Source organism: Rhinoraja longicauda, chromosome 1, assembly GCF_053455715.1.
Source record: "Rhinoraja longicauda isolate Sanriku21f chromosome 1, sRhiLon1.1, whole genome shotgun sequence".
NCBI classification, from domain to species: domain Eukaryota; kingdom Metazoa; phylum Chordata; class Chondrichthyes; order Rajiformes; family Arhynchobatidae; genus Rhinoraja; species Rhinoraja longicauda.
In genome coordinates this window covers 98,059,206-98,074,423 of record NC_135953.1, presented here as the reverse complement: position 1 = coordinate 98,074,423, position 15,218 = coordinate 98,059,206, and the positions used below count along the sequence as shown (strand labels likewise).

The 15,218-nt window shown below is 47.6% G+C and overlaps 1 protein-coding gene across 4 annotated transcripts in view; it reads right to left on the bottom strand.

The window, feature by feature from the left end:
• The window catches only part of LOC144595568 (netrin receptor UNC5C-like), a 240,377-nt gene that overhangs the window by 2,588 nt on the left and 222,571 nt on the right, over positions 1-15,218 (bottom strand). For all 4 annotated transcript variants that reach the window (XM_078403130.1, XM_078403145.1, XM_078403137.1 and 1 more), the window contains 6 exons: positions 13,448-13,535; positions 11,921-12,089; positions 10,807-11,040; positions 8,993-9,142; positions 5,997-6,161; positions 2,648-2,817 (listed from right to left, as the gene is read on the bottom strand). In XM_078403130.1, the coding sequence (XP_078259256.1) occupies positions 2,648-2,817; positions 5,997-6,161; positions 8,993-9,142; positions 10,807-11,040; positions 11,921-12,089; positions 13,448-13,535 (976 nt within the window). The remainder of the gene's footprint in view (positions 1-2,647; positions 2,818-5,996; positions 6,162-8,992; positions 9,143-10,806; positions 11,041-11,920; positions 12,090-13,447; positions 13,536-15,218) is intronic.

Here is a 15,218-nt window from a genome sequence, read left to right as displayed (position 1 = left end):
ACACTGTCCGGGCCTACAGTGGACCCCGGGCCTACAGTGTCTGGGCCCACATTGTCCGGGCCTACAGTGTCCGGGCCTGCAGCGCACCCCGAGCCTAATACGGGACAAGGGTGGTTCCGTACGGGACAAACAAATTTAGCCCAATATACGGGATGTCCTGGCTAATACGGGACAGTTGGCAACCCTAAATATGATGCCAACATAAACTTTACTTTCGACTTCAGAGATACAGCGTGGGAAAATTCCCTTTGGCCCACCCAGTCCGCACTAACCAGCGATCATCCTGTACACTAGCACTATCCTACACACTAGGGACAAATTTAAAAAAATTACCAAAGCCAATTAACCTACAAACCTACATGTCTTTGGAGTGTGGGAGGAAACCGGAACAGCCGGAGAAAACCCACGCGGTTGCAGGGAGAACGTACAAACTCCGTACAGCCAGCACCCATAGTCAGGATCAAACCCAGGTCTCTAACGCTATAAGGCAGCAACTCAACCGCCGCGCCACAGTGCTGCCCCCTTCTCTGACTGCATGTGACCCATATCCCTCCATTCCCTGCATATCCTTGAGGGGCAGGTTTTTTAGTTATTGGTGGGGGCCTGTAACATATTGTCTGGGGTGGTGGTGGTGGAGGCAGGTACAATACAGGTGCTCCTCAACGTACGATGGGGTTATGTTCCGAGAAACCCATCGCAAACCAAAAATATCGTAAGTGGAAATGCATTTAATACACCTGATCACGTGGCCGTAAGCGAGCAGCGGCTCACTGCCGTTGCCCAGCATTTGCCCCATCGTAAAGAATCGTAAGGCAGGGAGCATCTGTCATGGTGTTTAAGAGGCTTTTAGGTAGGCACATTGAAGTGCAGAGAATATAGGGATATGGATCATGTATAGTCAGATGAGATCAGTTTAATTTGGTGTCATGTTCGGCATAGACATTATGTGCTGAAGGGCCCATTGTGTGTTCCCCTGTTCTATGTTGTAGGACTAATCTCTTAGCCTGCCCAACCTCGCTTTACAGCTCAAGACTCTTGAATCCTGGCAACATCCTCGTAAATCAGTTCAGTTCAGGCCGAAGCAGGGTCTCGACCTGAAACGTCACCCATTCCTTCTGTCCAGAGATGCTGCCTGTCCCGCTGAGTTACTCCAGCATTTTATGTCTATCTTTGGTTTAAACCAGCATCTGCAGTTCCTTCCTACTTAGGAAGTGCTGTCAGTTCCGTTTAGTTTATTGTCACGTGTACCGAGGAACAGGGAAAAGCTTTTGTCGTGTGCTACCCAGTCCGCAGAAAGCCAATACATGATTACAATCAAGTTATTTACAGTGTATAGATACATGATAAGGGAATAATGTTTAGTGCAAGGTAAAGCCAGCAAGGTCCGATCAAGGATAGTCCGAGGGTCACCAATGAGGTAGATAGTAGTTCTGCACTGCTCTCTGGTTGTGGTAGGATGATTCAATTGCCTGCTAACAGCTGGGAAGAAACTGTCCCTGAATCTGGAGGTGTGCATTTTCACACTTCTATGCCTTTTGCCCGATGGGAGAGGGGAGAAGAGGGAGTGGCCAGGATGTGACTTGTGATGTATACATGCAACAATATGGTAAAGCTGCTATGTGATGTATATATGCAATATCTCCCCCCTTTCTTTCCCTGTACCGGGCCGGCATAATTATTGATTATGCTGCTGCCCTTGCCTAGGCAGCATGAGGTATAAATGGAGGCAATATAAATGTTGGTTTATTCATCACTGCATTGAATGATGCTGGAAAAGCAGAATTAAAACAATTGAGGGGAAAAACAGGAAAGTTGATATCAGGAAAACTGGGTATTTTAATGCCTTGTGGCAATATTTCCTGCTTGATGCAGGCAGAACACTCCTGCCACCCAGTGGTGGATTCAGTTATTACAAGAGGCAAGCTTTTGCTTTCAAATCACAAGGAGCACTAAGTAACAGGAACTTGTTGGCACTACTGTTTAATTAGTTTTGGCACTGTTTTCTGGAGAGTGTGAGAAGAACAAACTGGTTCTCACAAGTTTACTAAACTAACCAGACCTAATTAACAGAAACATCGCAATATAAAACAGAAAAGCTTTAAGAGCTCAGCATTGTTGAGTTAGGTTTAGTTTAGGGATACCGTGAGGATGCAGGCCCTTTGGCCCACCGAGTCCGTGTCGACCAGTGATTCCCGTGCACTAGCCACTAGTGTGGGACAATTTACCATTTTTTAATACCAAAGCCAATTAACTGACAAACCTGTGTCTTTGGAGTGTGGGGGGAAACCGGAGCACCCGGAGAAAACCCACGCGCTCAAGGGGAGAACATACAGACAGCACTCGTAGTCAGGATCGAACCTGGATCTCTGGCACTGTAAGGCAGCAACTCTACTGCTGTGCCACCGTGCCGACCAATGGGGTGATCGCTGGTGGGCATGGACTCGGTGGGTCGAAGGGCCTGTTTTCACGCCGTATCTCTAAAGTCTAGAGTCTAACTAGATGGTCAGGGTGGACTCGGTCTGTTTCCAAAGTGCATCTGTAAAACTAAAGGTAAAGCTTGACTGGCTGAAGTCCTCCCCGTTCATCCCAACAGGGACAAATCAACGCCAACCTTTTTTCGCCCACCATCTCCATCCTGTGGACTCACCCGTCCAGGTTTAGCTTGTGTGCCAGTAGGCGCCAATCGTTCCCTCTGTTGTTGGGAGCATCCAGGCTGCTGCAGATCTTCTGCCGGATGGTGAGGGGGATCCTGAAGGCGGTGGGTCCCATCAGGGAGGTGGCAGTGGCTTCTGGCTCCACATCTAATGGCTGCAGCTCCTGTGGAAGCAAGGGGCCAGATTACACCAAGACGTCAACACAAGGAATTGCGGATGTTGATTCTCAAAAAAAAGACACAAAGTGCCAGAGGAACTTAGTAAGTCAGGCAGCATGGTTTATAAAAGCAGTGGCGCAGCGGTAGAGTTGCTGCCTAACAGCACCAAACACCAGGGTTTGGGGTTAGTTTACTGTTTAGTTTATTGTCACGTGTACCGAGGTACAGTGAAAACCTTTTGTTGCGTGCTAACCAGTCAGCAGAAAGACAATACATGAATACAATCAAGCCATCGACAGGGTTCAGATACATGATAAATTCGATCCTGACTATGGGTGCTGTCTGTGCGGAGATTGTATGTTCTCCCTGTGAGCGTGTGGGTTTTCTCCGGGTGCTCCGGTTTTCTCCCACATTCCAAAGACATGCAAGTTTGTAGGTCAATTGGCTTCAGTAAATCGTCCCTAGTGTGTAGGATAGAACTAGTGTACGGGTGATCGTTGGTCGGCCTGGACTTGGTGGGCTGAATGGCCTGTTTCCACGTTATGTCCCTAAATCAAAACTCAGCGGGTCAAGCAGCATCTCTGGAGAACATGAATAGGTGGCGTACACCGAGTTTGGACCGACCAACGATCACCCCGTACACTAGCACTATCCTACACACTAGGGACAATTTACAATTTTACCGAAGCCAATTATCCTACAAACCTGTATGTCTTTGGAGTGGGGGAGGAAACCGCAGCACCCGGAGAAAAACCATGCCGTCTCAGGTAGAACTAGGGTTGCCAACTGTCCCGTATTAGCCGAGACTTCCTGTATATTGGGCTAAATTGGACCGCCCTTGTCCCGTATTAGGCCCGGGGGCAGCTGTAGGCCTGGACACTGTAGGCCCCGGACACTGTAGGCTCGGGCGCCGCTGTAGGCCCGGAAACTGTAGGCCGGGACACTGTAGGACTACAGTGTAGGCCCGGAGGCCCGGGCGCCGCCTAACGAAGGTTGCATAGCCCGGGCGGTCACCATTGGTGGAGCGGGAGCACATGGCGGCTGGCTGGATGAGGCTACGTGGGGCATGGGGCGGTGAGAGGGAAAGATAGATCAAATGAATGGCATTGTGGACTCGATGGGCAGAATGGCCTAATTCTGCTTCTGGTACTTATGAACTTAGATTCGATATTGAAGATAAGAGTACTCTGGTCTAAATGGTTAACTTTTAATTAATTGAAAATAACATTGTTGGCTTTTTAACATCATGCCTTCACTCGCTGCCCCGTGACAAAGTTCAGGGAAAGTTCTAGAGGTTTCTGTCGCATCAGTACTTGGCCTGGGCTCCCACATAATAGCAGGCAGCCAGGGTCACATAGTGGTCAGAGCCATCGATCTCCCCAGCCACTTTCCAGGAGAGAGAGAGCGAGCGTGCGTTTTGGGAACCACGACAAGATGGGAGACACTACAGACAAACATTGTCGCAATTGCTTCCATACGTTATGAGCTCAAATCAAAAAATAATTTCCTCTGCCTTTGATCCGGCTGTAACGATGTCCCATTAATCCAGAGACGAGCCGGGATTCCACAGATGTCTTGGCAAACTGTCAAAAGGCTGTCTCGGTGAGGTAAAGGCTTGTGAGCTGTGTAAATAACGCCAGAGATCTGCCCTCTGGCAGGATTCACTAATGTCCATAGACACCAATTAGCGTCGCCAGTGAGATTTCAAAACCCGAGGGATGGGGTCTGTGGCTGTTGAAGTTATACCGAGCACAAGACCCATGCCTGAAAAAAGCAGCTCCCATCTTTTAGTTTAGTTTAGTTCAGAGATACAGCGTGGAAACAGTCCCTTCAGCCTCGTACACTAACACCATCCTACTCACTAGGGACAATTTATAATTCTTACCAAAGCGAATTAACCTACAAACCTGCACGTCATTGGAGTGTGGGAGGAAACCGGAGCACCCGGGGAATACCCATGCAGTCACGGGGAGAACGTACAAACTCCGTACATACAGCACCCGTGGTCAGTATCGAACCCGGATTCTCTGGCGCTATAAGGCAGCAACTCTACCTCTGAGTTCCACTGAGTTCCATGTTCCCAATGTTGGGGGAGTCCAGAACAAGGGGCCACAGTTTAAGAATAAGGGGTAGACCATTTAGAACGGAGATGAGGAAAAACTTTTTCAGTCAGAGAGTTGTGAATCTGTGGAATTCTCTGCCTCAGAAGGCAGTGGAGGCCAATTCTCTGAATGCATTCAAGGGAGAGATAGATAGAGCTCTTAAGGATAGCGGAGTCAGGGGGTATGGGGAGAAGGCAGGAACGGGGTACTGATTGAGAATGATCAGCCATGATCACATTGAATGGCGGTGCTGGCTCGAAGGGCCGAATGGCCTCCTCCTGCACCTATTGTCTATTGTCCGCTATCATGTCCAATGTTAATTGCCACAATAGTTTCGGTTTTAGGTTTAGGTTTATTATTGTCACGTGTACTGAGGTATGGTGAAAGGCTTTGTTTTGCCTGCTAACCAAATAATCAGATATGCCAAACATAATGGTATGGACCTTATGTTACATACATATACCATACCATACATAAATACAATCAAGTCAAACTCAAGAGCAATAGATAGAGCAAAGTGGAAGATGCAGGGTGCAGAATATGGTTCTCAGTATTGTAGCGCACCAGTTCCAGAGACAATATGTCAATAAATGTCTATATATATATATATATATATATATATATATGTGTATATGGGTTTTACAGAGTACAGTGTTTACAGAATGGTTTCCTCCTACACGTACAGGTTTGTAGGTTATTTAGCTTTGGTAAAAAATTGCAAATGAGCTCTAGTGTGTCGGATAGTGTTAGTGCGTGGGGTGATCACTTGTCAGTGCTGAATTGGTGGGCCGAAGGTCCTATTTCCGCACTGTATATCGAAAGTCTAAAGTAAAGTGTGAGGTAGTTTATATATATCACAAATACCAGAGGGTCCCAGCACATAACCTTGCGGAACTCCACTGGTCACAGACCTTCAGCCTGAATATTGTACGTCCACCACTACCCTGTCTTCCAGCAGTAAGCCAGTTCTGAACCCATACGGCCAAGCCACTGTTAATCCACGTCAGCACCCCATTCCCTAGTCTCCCCCATGTGGGGCGTGCACCCCAAGCTATGAACGGCCGCTGGCATGGAGGACATACCTCGGACAAGGTGCTCTGGATCTGAAAGATCTGTCCTTCTCCCTCCACCTGCCGCACGCAGAGTTTACACACCAGCTCGGCCGTGAGGAGGCTGAATCGCTCCAGCGTGAAGGTGCAGTGCAGATTCCGCTCACACCCGCTCCAGATCTGGTGGAAGGGAATCTCCTGGTTGAACAAAAGGGCAGGTTTGATTACTGCAAAGGTTGGTTCTACTGCAGAAGCAGTGGTTCAGTTCAGTTTATCATTATTGTCACGTGTACTGTGCAGTTTATTATTATTGTCATTGGATAGCATGCAACAAAAAAGCTCTTCACTGAGCTATCCACTGCCCAGTCAGCGGAAAGTTAAACTCACCTGTCACCTCAATGGCACAATTCATGGGAACTCCTCGCTGGGATGAGACATTAGGTGTGGTTTAGTTTAGTTTATTATCGTCACTTGTACCGAGGTACAATGAAAAGCTATTTCTGTTATGTGCTATGCAGTCAGCGAAAAATTAAACTCACTTGCCATCCCAATGACACAATTCAATGTGAACTCTAACCTGGGACAGGGGACTAAGGTGCTGAGTTGAGCTTAATTTATTGTCACATGTACTGAGGTACAGTGGAAAGCTATTTTGTTGCGTGCTGTCCCGTCAACGGAGAGACTACACATGATTACAATCGAGCCATCCAACAGTGTAAGACACAGGATAAAGGGAAGGACGTTTAGCGCAAGATAAACTCCAGGAAAGTCCGATTAAAGATAGCCTGAGGGTCTCCAATGTATGTGTATCTGTATCTCCAATGAGGTACATGGGAGGTCAGGACTGCTCTCTGGTTGGTGATAGGATGGTTCAGTTGCCTGAGAACAGCTGAGAAGAAACTGTCCCTGAATCTGGAGGTGTGTGTTTTCACACTTCTGTACCTCTTGCCTGATGGGAGAGGGGAGGAAAGGGAGTGGTAAAAAATGCCACAGTAATGAGGGGCAAGATTTTTCCACAGAGGGTGGTGAGTGCCTGGGGACATTGGGAGCTCCGGCAGCGGCAGCGTGTTCGCCCGCTCCAGATCGCGGGGCTTGGGTCGCGGACATTTCACCGTTCGGCGCGGCCTAAAATAGGCCGCGGGATTTTTCTCTGCTGGGCGGGGGCTTCAATGTCGGGAGCCATGACCGCCCCGACGTGCAGCAACAGCGGCAGCGACAGCGTGTTCGCCCGCCCCGGATCGCGGGGCTTGGGTCGGCCCGCTGCGGACCGTCCGGCGCGGCCTGCAACCACAACAACCTAACCGCGGGAGAAAACGGCAGGGGAAGGGAAAAGACATTGTGGCCTTCCATCACAGTGAGGAGAGGACTGGAGGAGACTCACTGTGATGGATGTTTCTTTGATGGATGTTTCTTTTTTTGTGTGTTTTTGGGGGTTGTGTAATTTGCCTATTTTAATGCTTTATTGTGTAATCTGCCTATTTTAATGCTTTTATTGTTGGACTGTGGGTGACTGAATTTCGTCCAACGTGGATGACAAATAAAGCTATCTTGAATCTTGAATCTTGATCTTGGATGTACTGCCAGGGGTGGTGGTGGAGCCAAATACGATAGTGGTGTTTAAAAGAGTTTTAGATGGGCACATGGATATGCAGGGAAAGGAAGGGTCGGGATCAGGTGCAGGCAGAGTTTAACCTGCCATTTTGTTATGCGCAGACAAAATCTAAATGAATAAATGTTCTAATTCATTCGCTTTCATTTGAACTCTGGGTGTTGAGGGGAGACCTGATAGAAGCATATTAGATGATGAGAGGCATCCTAACAATATAGCACAGAAACAGGCCAAATATGATGCCATTATCTACCTGCACATGATCCATATCCCTCTATTCCCTGCATATCAAAGTGCGTAACTTAACGCCTCTTATACGCCACTATCACTCCTGCCTCCAACACCACCCATGGCAGCACGTTCCCGCCACCCACCATCCTCTGTGTAAAACAACCTGCTCTGTACATCTTCTTTAAACTTTGCCCTATCACCTTAAAGCTAGCAGTACCCAGACATTGGTCCAGGACCCTTTCTTAGTGCCAATTCCATTCTGCCTGCTCATTCCATTAAGCCACCAATGGAAGGATCCATGATTTTGGTGGATTGACGTGATAAGTCAGAAAGATACAGCATGAAACAGGCCCTTCGGCCCACTGACTCCATGCTGTTTAGTCTTTGGTATTTTAACTCTTGGATACATTTTTTGACTGACTACCCTACTACCTATGCCCATTATTTTGTCAGGGGTTATGGGGAGAAGGCAGGATACTGGGTTGAGAGGGAAAAATAGATCAGCCATGATTGAATGGCCATAGACGATGGGCCGAATGGCCTAATTCTGCTCCCATAACTTTTGAATTTATGAACTGATGTCCATCAACTACCCATTTATCCTTATTAATCCCATTTCATTCTCCCCACATTCCCATCTATCAGATTCTACCAATCACTGAAACACTGGAGACAAATTCCAGTGGTCTATCAAATCCAATATTTTTTGGATGTGGGAGGAAACTGGAGCACCTGGGAGAAACCACAGGGAGAACGTGCAAACTCCACACACTCAGCACTTGAGGTCAAGGTGGCACCTGGGTCGCAGGGGCTGTGAGGCAGCGGCTCTACCAGATGCACCACTGTGCCACAGAAGGAGATCGAGAAGCTTGCTAGATGTTAGTCATAGACTCATACAGCATGGAAACAGGCCCTTTGGCCCAACATGCCCACGCCGAACAACATGAGCATCTACACTAGTCCCACCTCCTTGCCTTTGGCCCATTTCCCTAAAAACCTACCCTATCCATGTACCTGCCCAGGTGTCTTCTTGAATGACTAAGGATGGTGGAGATCATAGTGGTTACTCCACTGCACCCAACTAGCTTAGATGGGAAATCACGGACAAGTTGGACCGAAGGGCCTATGGCTCTTTATACATCCTCCCCTCCTCAACAGAATTCACCTCAAAGTCAGAGTTAATTCCTACCTGGTACTTCGTGAGTAGTTTGCTTCTCCAGAGAGAGTGGGGGATGTCATGGATGGACAAACGCAGATTGTAGGTACTGTCCTTAAATAGAAGGGTCTTTGGTTCATCCACAAGTTGTCCTCCCATCTGTCTCTCCAGCTGAATTACTTCCTGTGAACAGAGATCAGGATCGAATGACTACAAGTAGTAGAAACAAGGAACAGCAGATGCTGGTTTACACAAGAAGATACAACGTGCTGGAGTAACTCAGCGGGTCACGCCACATCTGTGGAGAACATGGATGGATGATGTTTTGGGTCGAGACCCTTCTTCAGTCTGACGGCAGTCTCCTTCAAACTCCAAACTCCTTTTTTCCTACCTCCACTTCCCTCTCCTCTACTTTCAGTCAGAGGAAAGTTTCCGACCCGAAACATCACCTATCCTTTTACTTCAGAGATGCTGCCTGAGCCACTGGGTTACTACAGCACTCCAACAATCACCCATACACAAGTTCTATCTGACACATTTGGGACAATTTACAGAAGCTAAGTAACTTACAAACCCGAACGTCTTTGGAACATGGGAGGGAACCGGAGAAAACCCATGCTGTCACAGAGAGAACGCACAAAGTCTGTACAGACAGCCACCGAGGTCAGGATCCAATCTGGGTCTCTGGCACTGTAAGGGAACAACTCTTCCGCTATACCACCGTGCCACATCTATTTCTTCCAGATTTCTCCCCCTCCCACCCACTAAGATGTCCGAAGAAAGGTCTCGACCCAAAGCATCGGTGGCATGGGAACTGCTCCATCCAATACCGCAAATTGCAGAGAATTGTGGATGTAACCCAGCCCATCACACCTACACAGAGTCTGAGGAAGGGTCTCGACCCGAAATGTCACCTGTTCCTTTTTTCCAGGGATGCTGTCCGGCCCCTTTAGTTACTCCAGGTTTTTGTGTCTATTTTTGGTTTAAACCATCATCTGCAGTTCCTTCCTACAGATCACACAAACAAACCTCCCTCCTATTGACTCTATCTACAGTCACCCTGTCTCGGCATGGCCATCAGCAATATCAAGAAGGAATCTCAACCCAGTCACTCCCTCTTCTCCCCTCTCCCATCAGGCAGGCAGGAGTTACAGAAGTGTGAAAACGCACTCCTCCAGATTCAGGGACCGTTTCTTCCCAGCTGTTTTCAGGCAACTGAACCATCCTATCACCAATTAGAGAACGGCCCTGACCTCCCATCTACCTCATTGGAGACCCTCGGAATATCTTTAATCAGACTTTACTGGACTTTCTCTTGCACTGTATGTTATTCCCTTTGTCCTGTATCTGTACACTGTGGACGGCTCAATTGTAATCATGTATAGTTTTCCCGCTGACTGGATAACACTCCGCTAACGAATAGCTGCAAAATCATGGTTCACGTGACAATAAACTAAACTAAACTAAATTAAACTAAGCCTATCAACTTTACAATTTTTACATGGATAGGACAGGTTTAGAGGGATATAGGCCAAACGCAGTCAGCTGGGACTAGTGTAGATGGGACATGTTGGCCGATGTTGCCAAGTTGGGCCGAAGGGCCCGTTTCCACGCTGTAAGACTCTGATGTTCTCCAGAGAAGCTACCTGACGAAGGGTCTCGACCCGAAACGTCACCCATTCCTTCTCTCCCGAGATGCTGCCTGACCTGCTGAGTTACTCCAGCATTTTGTGAATAAACACCTTCGATTTGTACCAGCATCTGCAGTTATTTTCTTATATTAAGCTACCTGACCCGCTGAGTTACTGGAGCAATTTGTTCCTTTTGTTTTATCCCCCGTAAAGTACCTTCAGGCCATCCTGTGTGTCCTGGAGACAGTAGACTCTGATGGTATATTCCAACGAGGCACAGACGGCCGGTGCGAATATGGCCAGCTTCAGCCGCCTGCTTGCTGACTTATTGACCGATTGCCCCACCAGACAGTAGGTTCCCAGGTGCTCCGTCACCACATGGCAGGCGTGAGGGTCCAGTTGGACGTAACACGGGGTGGTGATGGACTCGGCTCCCAGCACCACCACATCCTGTGGAGGAAGATTGCAGGGTTAACGTAGGACTAGCTTTTGACGGCACTGGGCCTATACTCGCTGGAGTTTAGAAGGATGAGGGAGGACCTCATTGAAACTTACTGAATGGTGAAAGGTTAGAGCGGATGTGGAGAGGATGTTTCCACAAGTGGGAGAGTCTAGGAATAGAGGCCATAGCCTCAGAATAAAAGGACATATCTTCAGAAAGGGGATGACGAAAACATTTCTTTAGTCAGAGGGTGGTGAATCTGTGGAATTCATTGACACAGACGGCTGTGGAGGCCAAGTCAATGGATATGTTTAAGGTGATTAACAGATTCTTGATTAATACAGGTGTTAGGGATTATAGGGAGAAGGCAGGAGAATGGGGTTGAGAGGGAAAGATAGATTAGCGATGATTGAATTGCGGAGTAGACGTGATGGGCCGAATGGCCTAATTCTGCTCCTAGGTCTTATGGCTTCAATTTTAGATTTGATTAGATTAGATTACATTCCATTATATTACTTTGCATTACATTAAAAATACAGCATGAAAACAGGCCCTTCGGCCCAGTGATTCCATGCCGACCAGCGATCACCCCGTATACTAGCACTATCCTACACACGAGGGGCAATTTACAATTTTACCGAAATCAATTAACCTCCAAACCTGCACGTCTTGGGAGTGTGGGAGAAAACCGGGGCATCCAGAGAGAACCCACGCGGTCACAGGGAGAATGTACAAACTCCGTACAGGCAGCACCCGTAGTCAGGATGAGGCCCGGCTCTCTGGTGCTGTAAGGCAGCAGCTCTACCGCTGCGCCACTGTGCCGCCTTATGGAAAATGGCCTTACCGAAACATTAGCTTTATGCGGCCGGATGTTAATGGGCTTCTCACCTCCCAAGTTCCTTCAGCAGACATGCTCTTGAGTTGAAGGATCCAGTCCTCCATGTTGGGTTCAGCGCAGTGGTGGATGGTCAGTACCACGGGTCTGGTCAGCAAGGCACCGGGCGGTCCACAGCTGACTATTGGACTCAGCAGCGTCTGGCTCCCCTCTAGAGGCAGCCTAGGTAGACCGCAGAACAAGTGTCGAGAGAGTTTTATTGTCATCGGTCCCGAAATGGTCAACCAGCATAATCAAAGATGAGTCTCACCCCGGTCACTCCCTATTCTCCCCTCTCCCATCAGGCAAGAGGTACAGAAGTGTGAAAACGCACACCTCCAGATTCAGGGACAGTTTCTTCCCAGCTGATATCAGGCAACTGAACTGTCCTATCAACAACTAGAGAGTGGTCCTGAGCTACTTTGTACTTTAGGGATGCAGCGCGGAATCAGGCTCAATGACCCACCGAGTCCATGCCGACTAGCGATCCTCTATCCACCTATCACTTATCAGTCTAAAGAAGGGTCCTGACCCGAAATGTCATCTTTGGACATTATAGATACAGCACCTGAACTGGCCTTTCGATCCACCAAGTCTGCAGCAACCAACGATCACTGAATTTTACCGAAGGCAATTAATCTACAAACCTGTACGTCTTTGGACTATCTGCCTCAATGGAGACCCTCAGACTATCTTTAATCAGACATTACTGGACTTTATCTTGCACTTAACGTCATTCACTCTATCATGTATTTGTACACTGCGAATGGCTCGATTATAATGATGTACAGTCTTTCTGATGACTAGATAGCACGCAACAAAAGTTTTCACTGTACCTCTGTGCACGTGACAATGGACTAAAATAAACTCATTCTTACTTGCTGCAGCACAATAGATAAGCAAACATAGTACTCTGTAGATTGCATAATAAACAACTAAAAAGTGCAATATATAAAAATATACGAACAATATAGTGTAAAAAAATGGTTCAGTGGTCGAGTTGCTGCTTTACAAAGCCAAAGACTCAGGTTCGATTCTGATTACGGGTGCTGTCTGTATGGAGTTTGCATGTTCTCAGTAGACTTATGGTAGATGTGTCCCTTGAGAGTCTGAAACCCCTGATTGAGTGACTGCTCCTCCAGCCCCAGGTTCCCAACCTTTGGGAGGGGGGAGGGTCGGTCAGTGCAGGGTGGGGGGTTCCCTGTCAGATTGCTTGTGGGCCTGGCCAAGATGGCCGTTCACGGGTCTGGGCAGCGGGCAGTTGAGGGTTCTTCCCGAGTCGACTGCCTGCCCCTCCTCCGGGCCTACATCGATGCCCGTATGTCCCTGGAGAGAACACGTGGTGTCAACGGGGACTTTGGAGGCCTTCCATGGACGCTGATCGCCGCAGGGGGTCAAGTATGTCATGGACAGGGCGATAACGATATAAACTGACAGCAGATGTTTGTAAACTGTGGGGCAGTTTGGATCTTTGCAGTGGTTTGTAAATTGTGATTATGCAATAAAAGCATCTTGTTAAGGATAAAAAGAAATAGATGTACCTCATGTGATCTCTTCGATGGACAGTCACATACACTTCATAGGCTCTTCCTGGGGGTATCGCCCCTGCTGGCACCAACAAGCTTACACCTGGAATCAACGGAACAACAGGACAAGGCAAGATCAGAGATGGAATTCTGTGCAAAAGACTTTGACCTCGAATACTCTATCCATTCCTGTCATCTTATAGAGGTGTATAAAATGAGGGGAATAGATCGGGTAAAGAACAGTCTTTTACCCAGGGTAAGGGAATAAAGAACCAGAGGACATAGGTTTAAGTTGAGAGGGGAGACATTTAATAGGAACCTGAGGGGAAACTTTATCACACACAGAGTGGTGGGCATATGCAATGAGCTGCCAGAGGAGGTAGTTGAGGCAGTTATTATAATAACATTTGAAGAAAACATTTAGACATGGATTGCAAAGGTTTAGAGGGATATGGGCCAAATGTGGGCAAATAGGACCTCATTTCCACTGAGATGAGGAAAAACTTTTTCACCCAGAAAGTTGTGAATCTGTGGAATTCTCTGCCACAGAAGGCAGTGGAGGCCAATTCACTGGACGTTTTCAAGAGAGAGTTAGATTTAGCTCTTGGGGCTAATGGAATCAAGGGATATGGGGAAAAAGCAGGAACGGGGTACTGATTTTAGATGATCAGCCATGATCATATTGAATGGCGGTGCTGGCTCAAAGGGCCGAATGGCCTCCTGCACGTATTTTTCTATGTTTCTATGTTTATATTTTCCACATCCCGTCTATCCACGCCTTTCACTATTTGGTAAGTTTCAATGAGGTCCCCCCTCATCCTTCTAAACTCTAGCGAGTACAGGCCAGGTGCTGTCAAAAGTTCATTATACGTTAGCCCACTCATTCCTGCGATCATTCCTGTAAACCTCCTCTGGATCCTCTCCAATGCCAACATATCATTCCTCAGGTATGGGGTCCAAAACTGCTCACAATATTCCAAATGTGGTTTGCCCAGCACCTTACCACCCTTTGTGTAAAAGGGCTATCTGATCTCTGAAGAAGGGTTCTGACCCAAAACATCACCTATTCCTTTTCTCCATTGGTGCTGCCTAGCCCATTGAGTTACTCCAACATTTTGTGTCTATCCGCAATATAAATCAGAACCTGCAGTTCCTTTCTAAACAAAATTAAATAGTGTAGGAAGGAACTGCAGATGCTGGTTTATACCGAAGATAGGCACAAAGTGCTGGAGTAACTCAGTGGGTTAGGCAGCATCTCTGGAGAAAAGGAATAGGTGACGTTTTTGGTCGAGACCCTTCTTCAGACTGTGTCTGCAGCAGCTCTGGAGAAAAAGAATAGGTGACATTTTGGGTTAGATCCCTTCTTCCAAGATGAGATAGGCTTTTTACTCATGGGTGAGGCTTCATAATGCTTTATAAGGCACTGGTCAGTCTGCATTTGGAGATTTGTGAGCAGTTTTGGGCCCCATGTCTGAGGAAGGATGTACTGGTGTTGGAGAGGGTTCAAAGGATATTTAAGAGACTGTGTCTAAAGAAGGGTCTCGTCCCGAACCGTCACCTATTCCTTTGCTCCAGAGTTAGATATAGCTCTTAGGGCTAACGGAATCAAGGCATATGGGAAAAAGCAGGAACGGGGCACTGATTTTGGATAATCAGCCATGATCACATTGAATGGCGGTGCTGGTTCGAAGGGCCGAAGGGCCTACTCCTGCACCTATTTTCTATGTTTCCATATTTCTTTGCTGCCTGATCCGCTGAGTTACTTCAGGACTGTGTCTATTTTCAA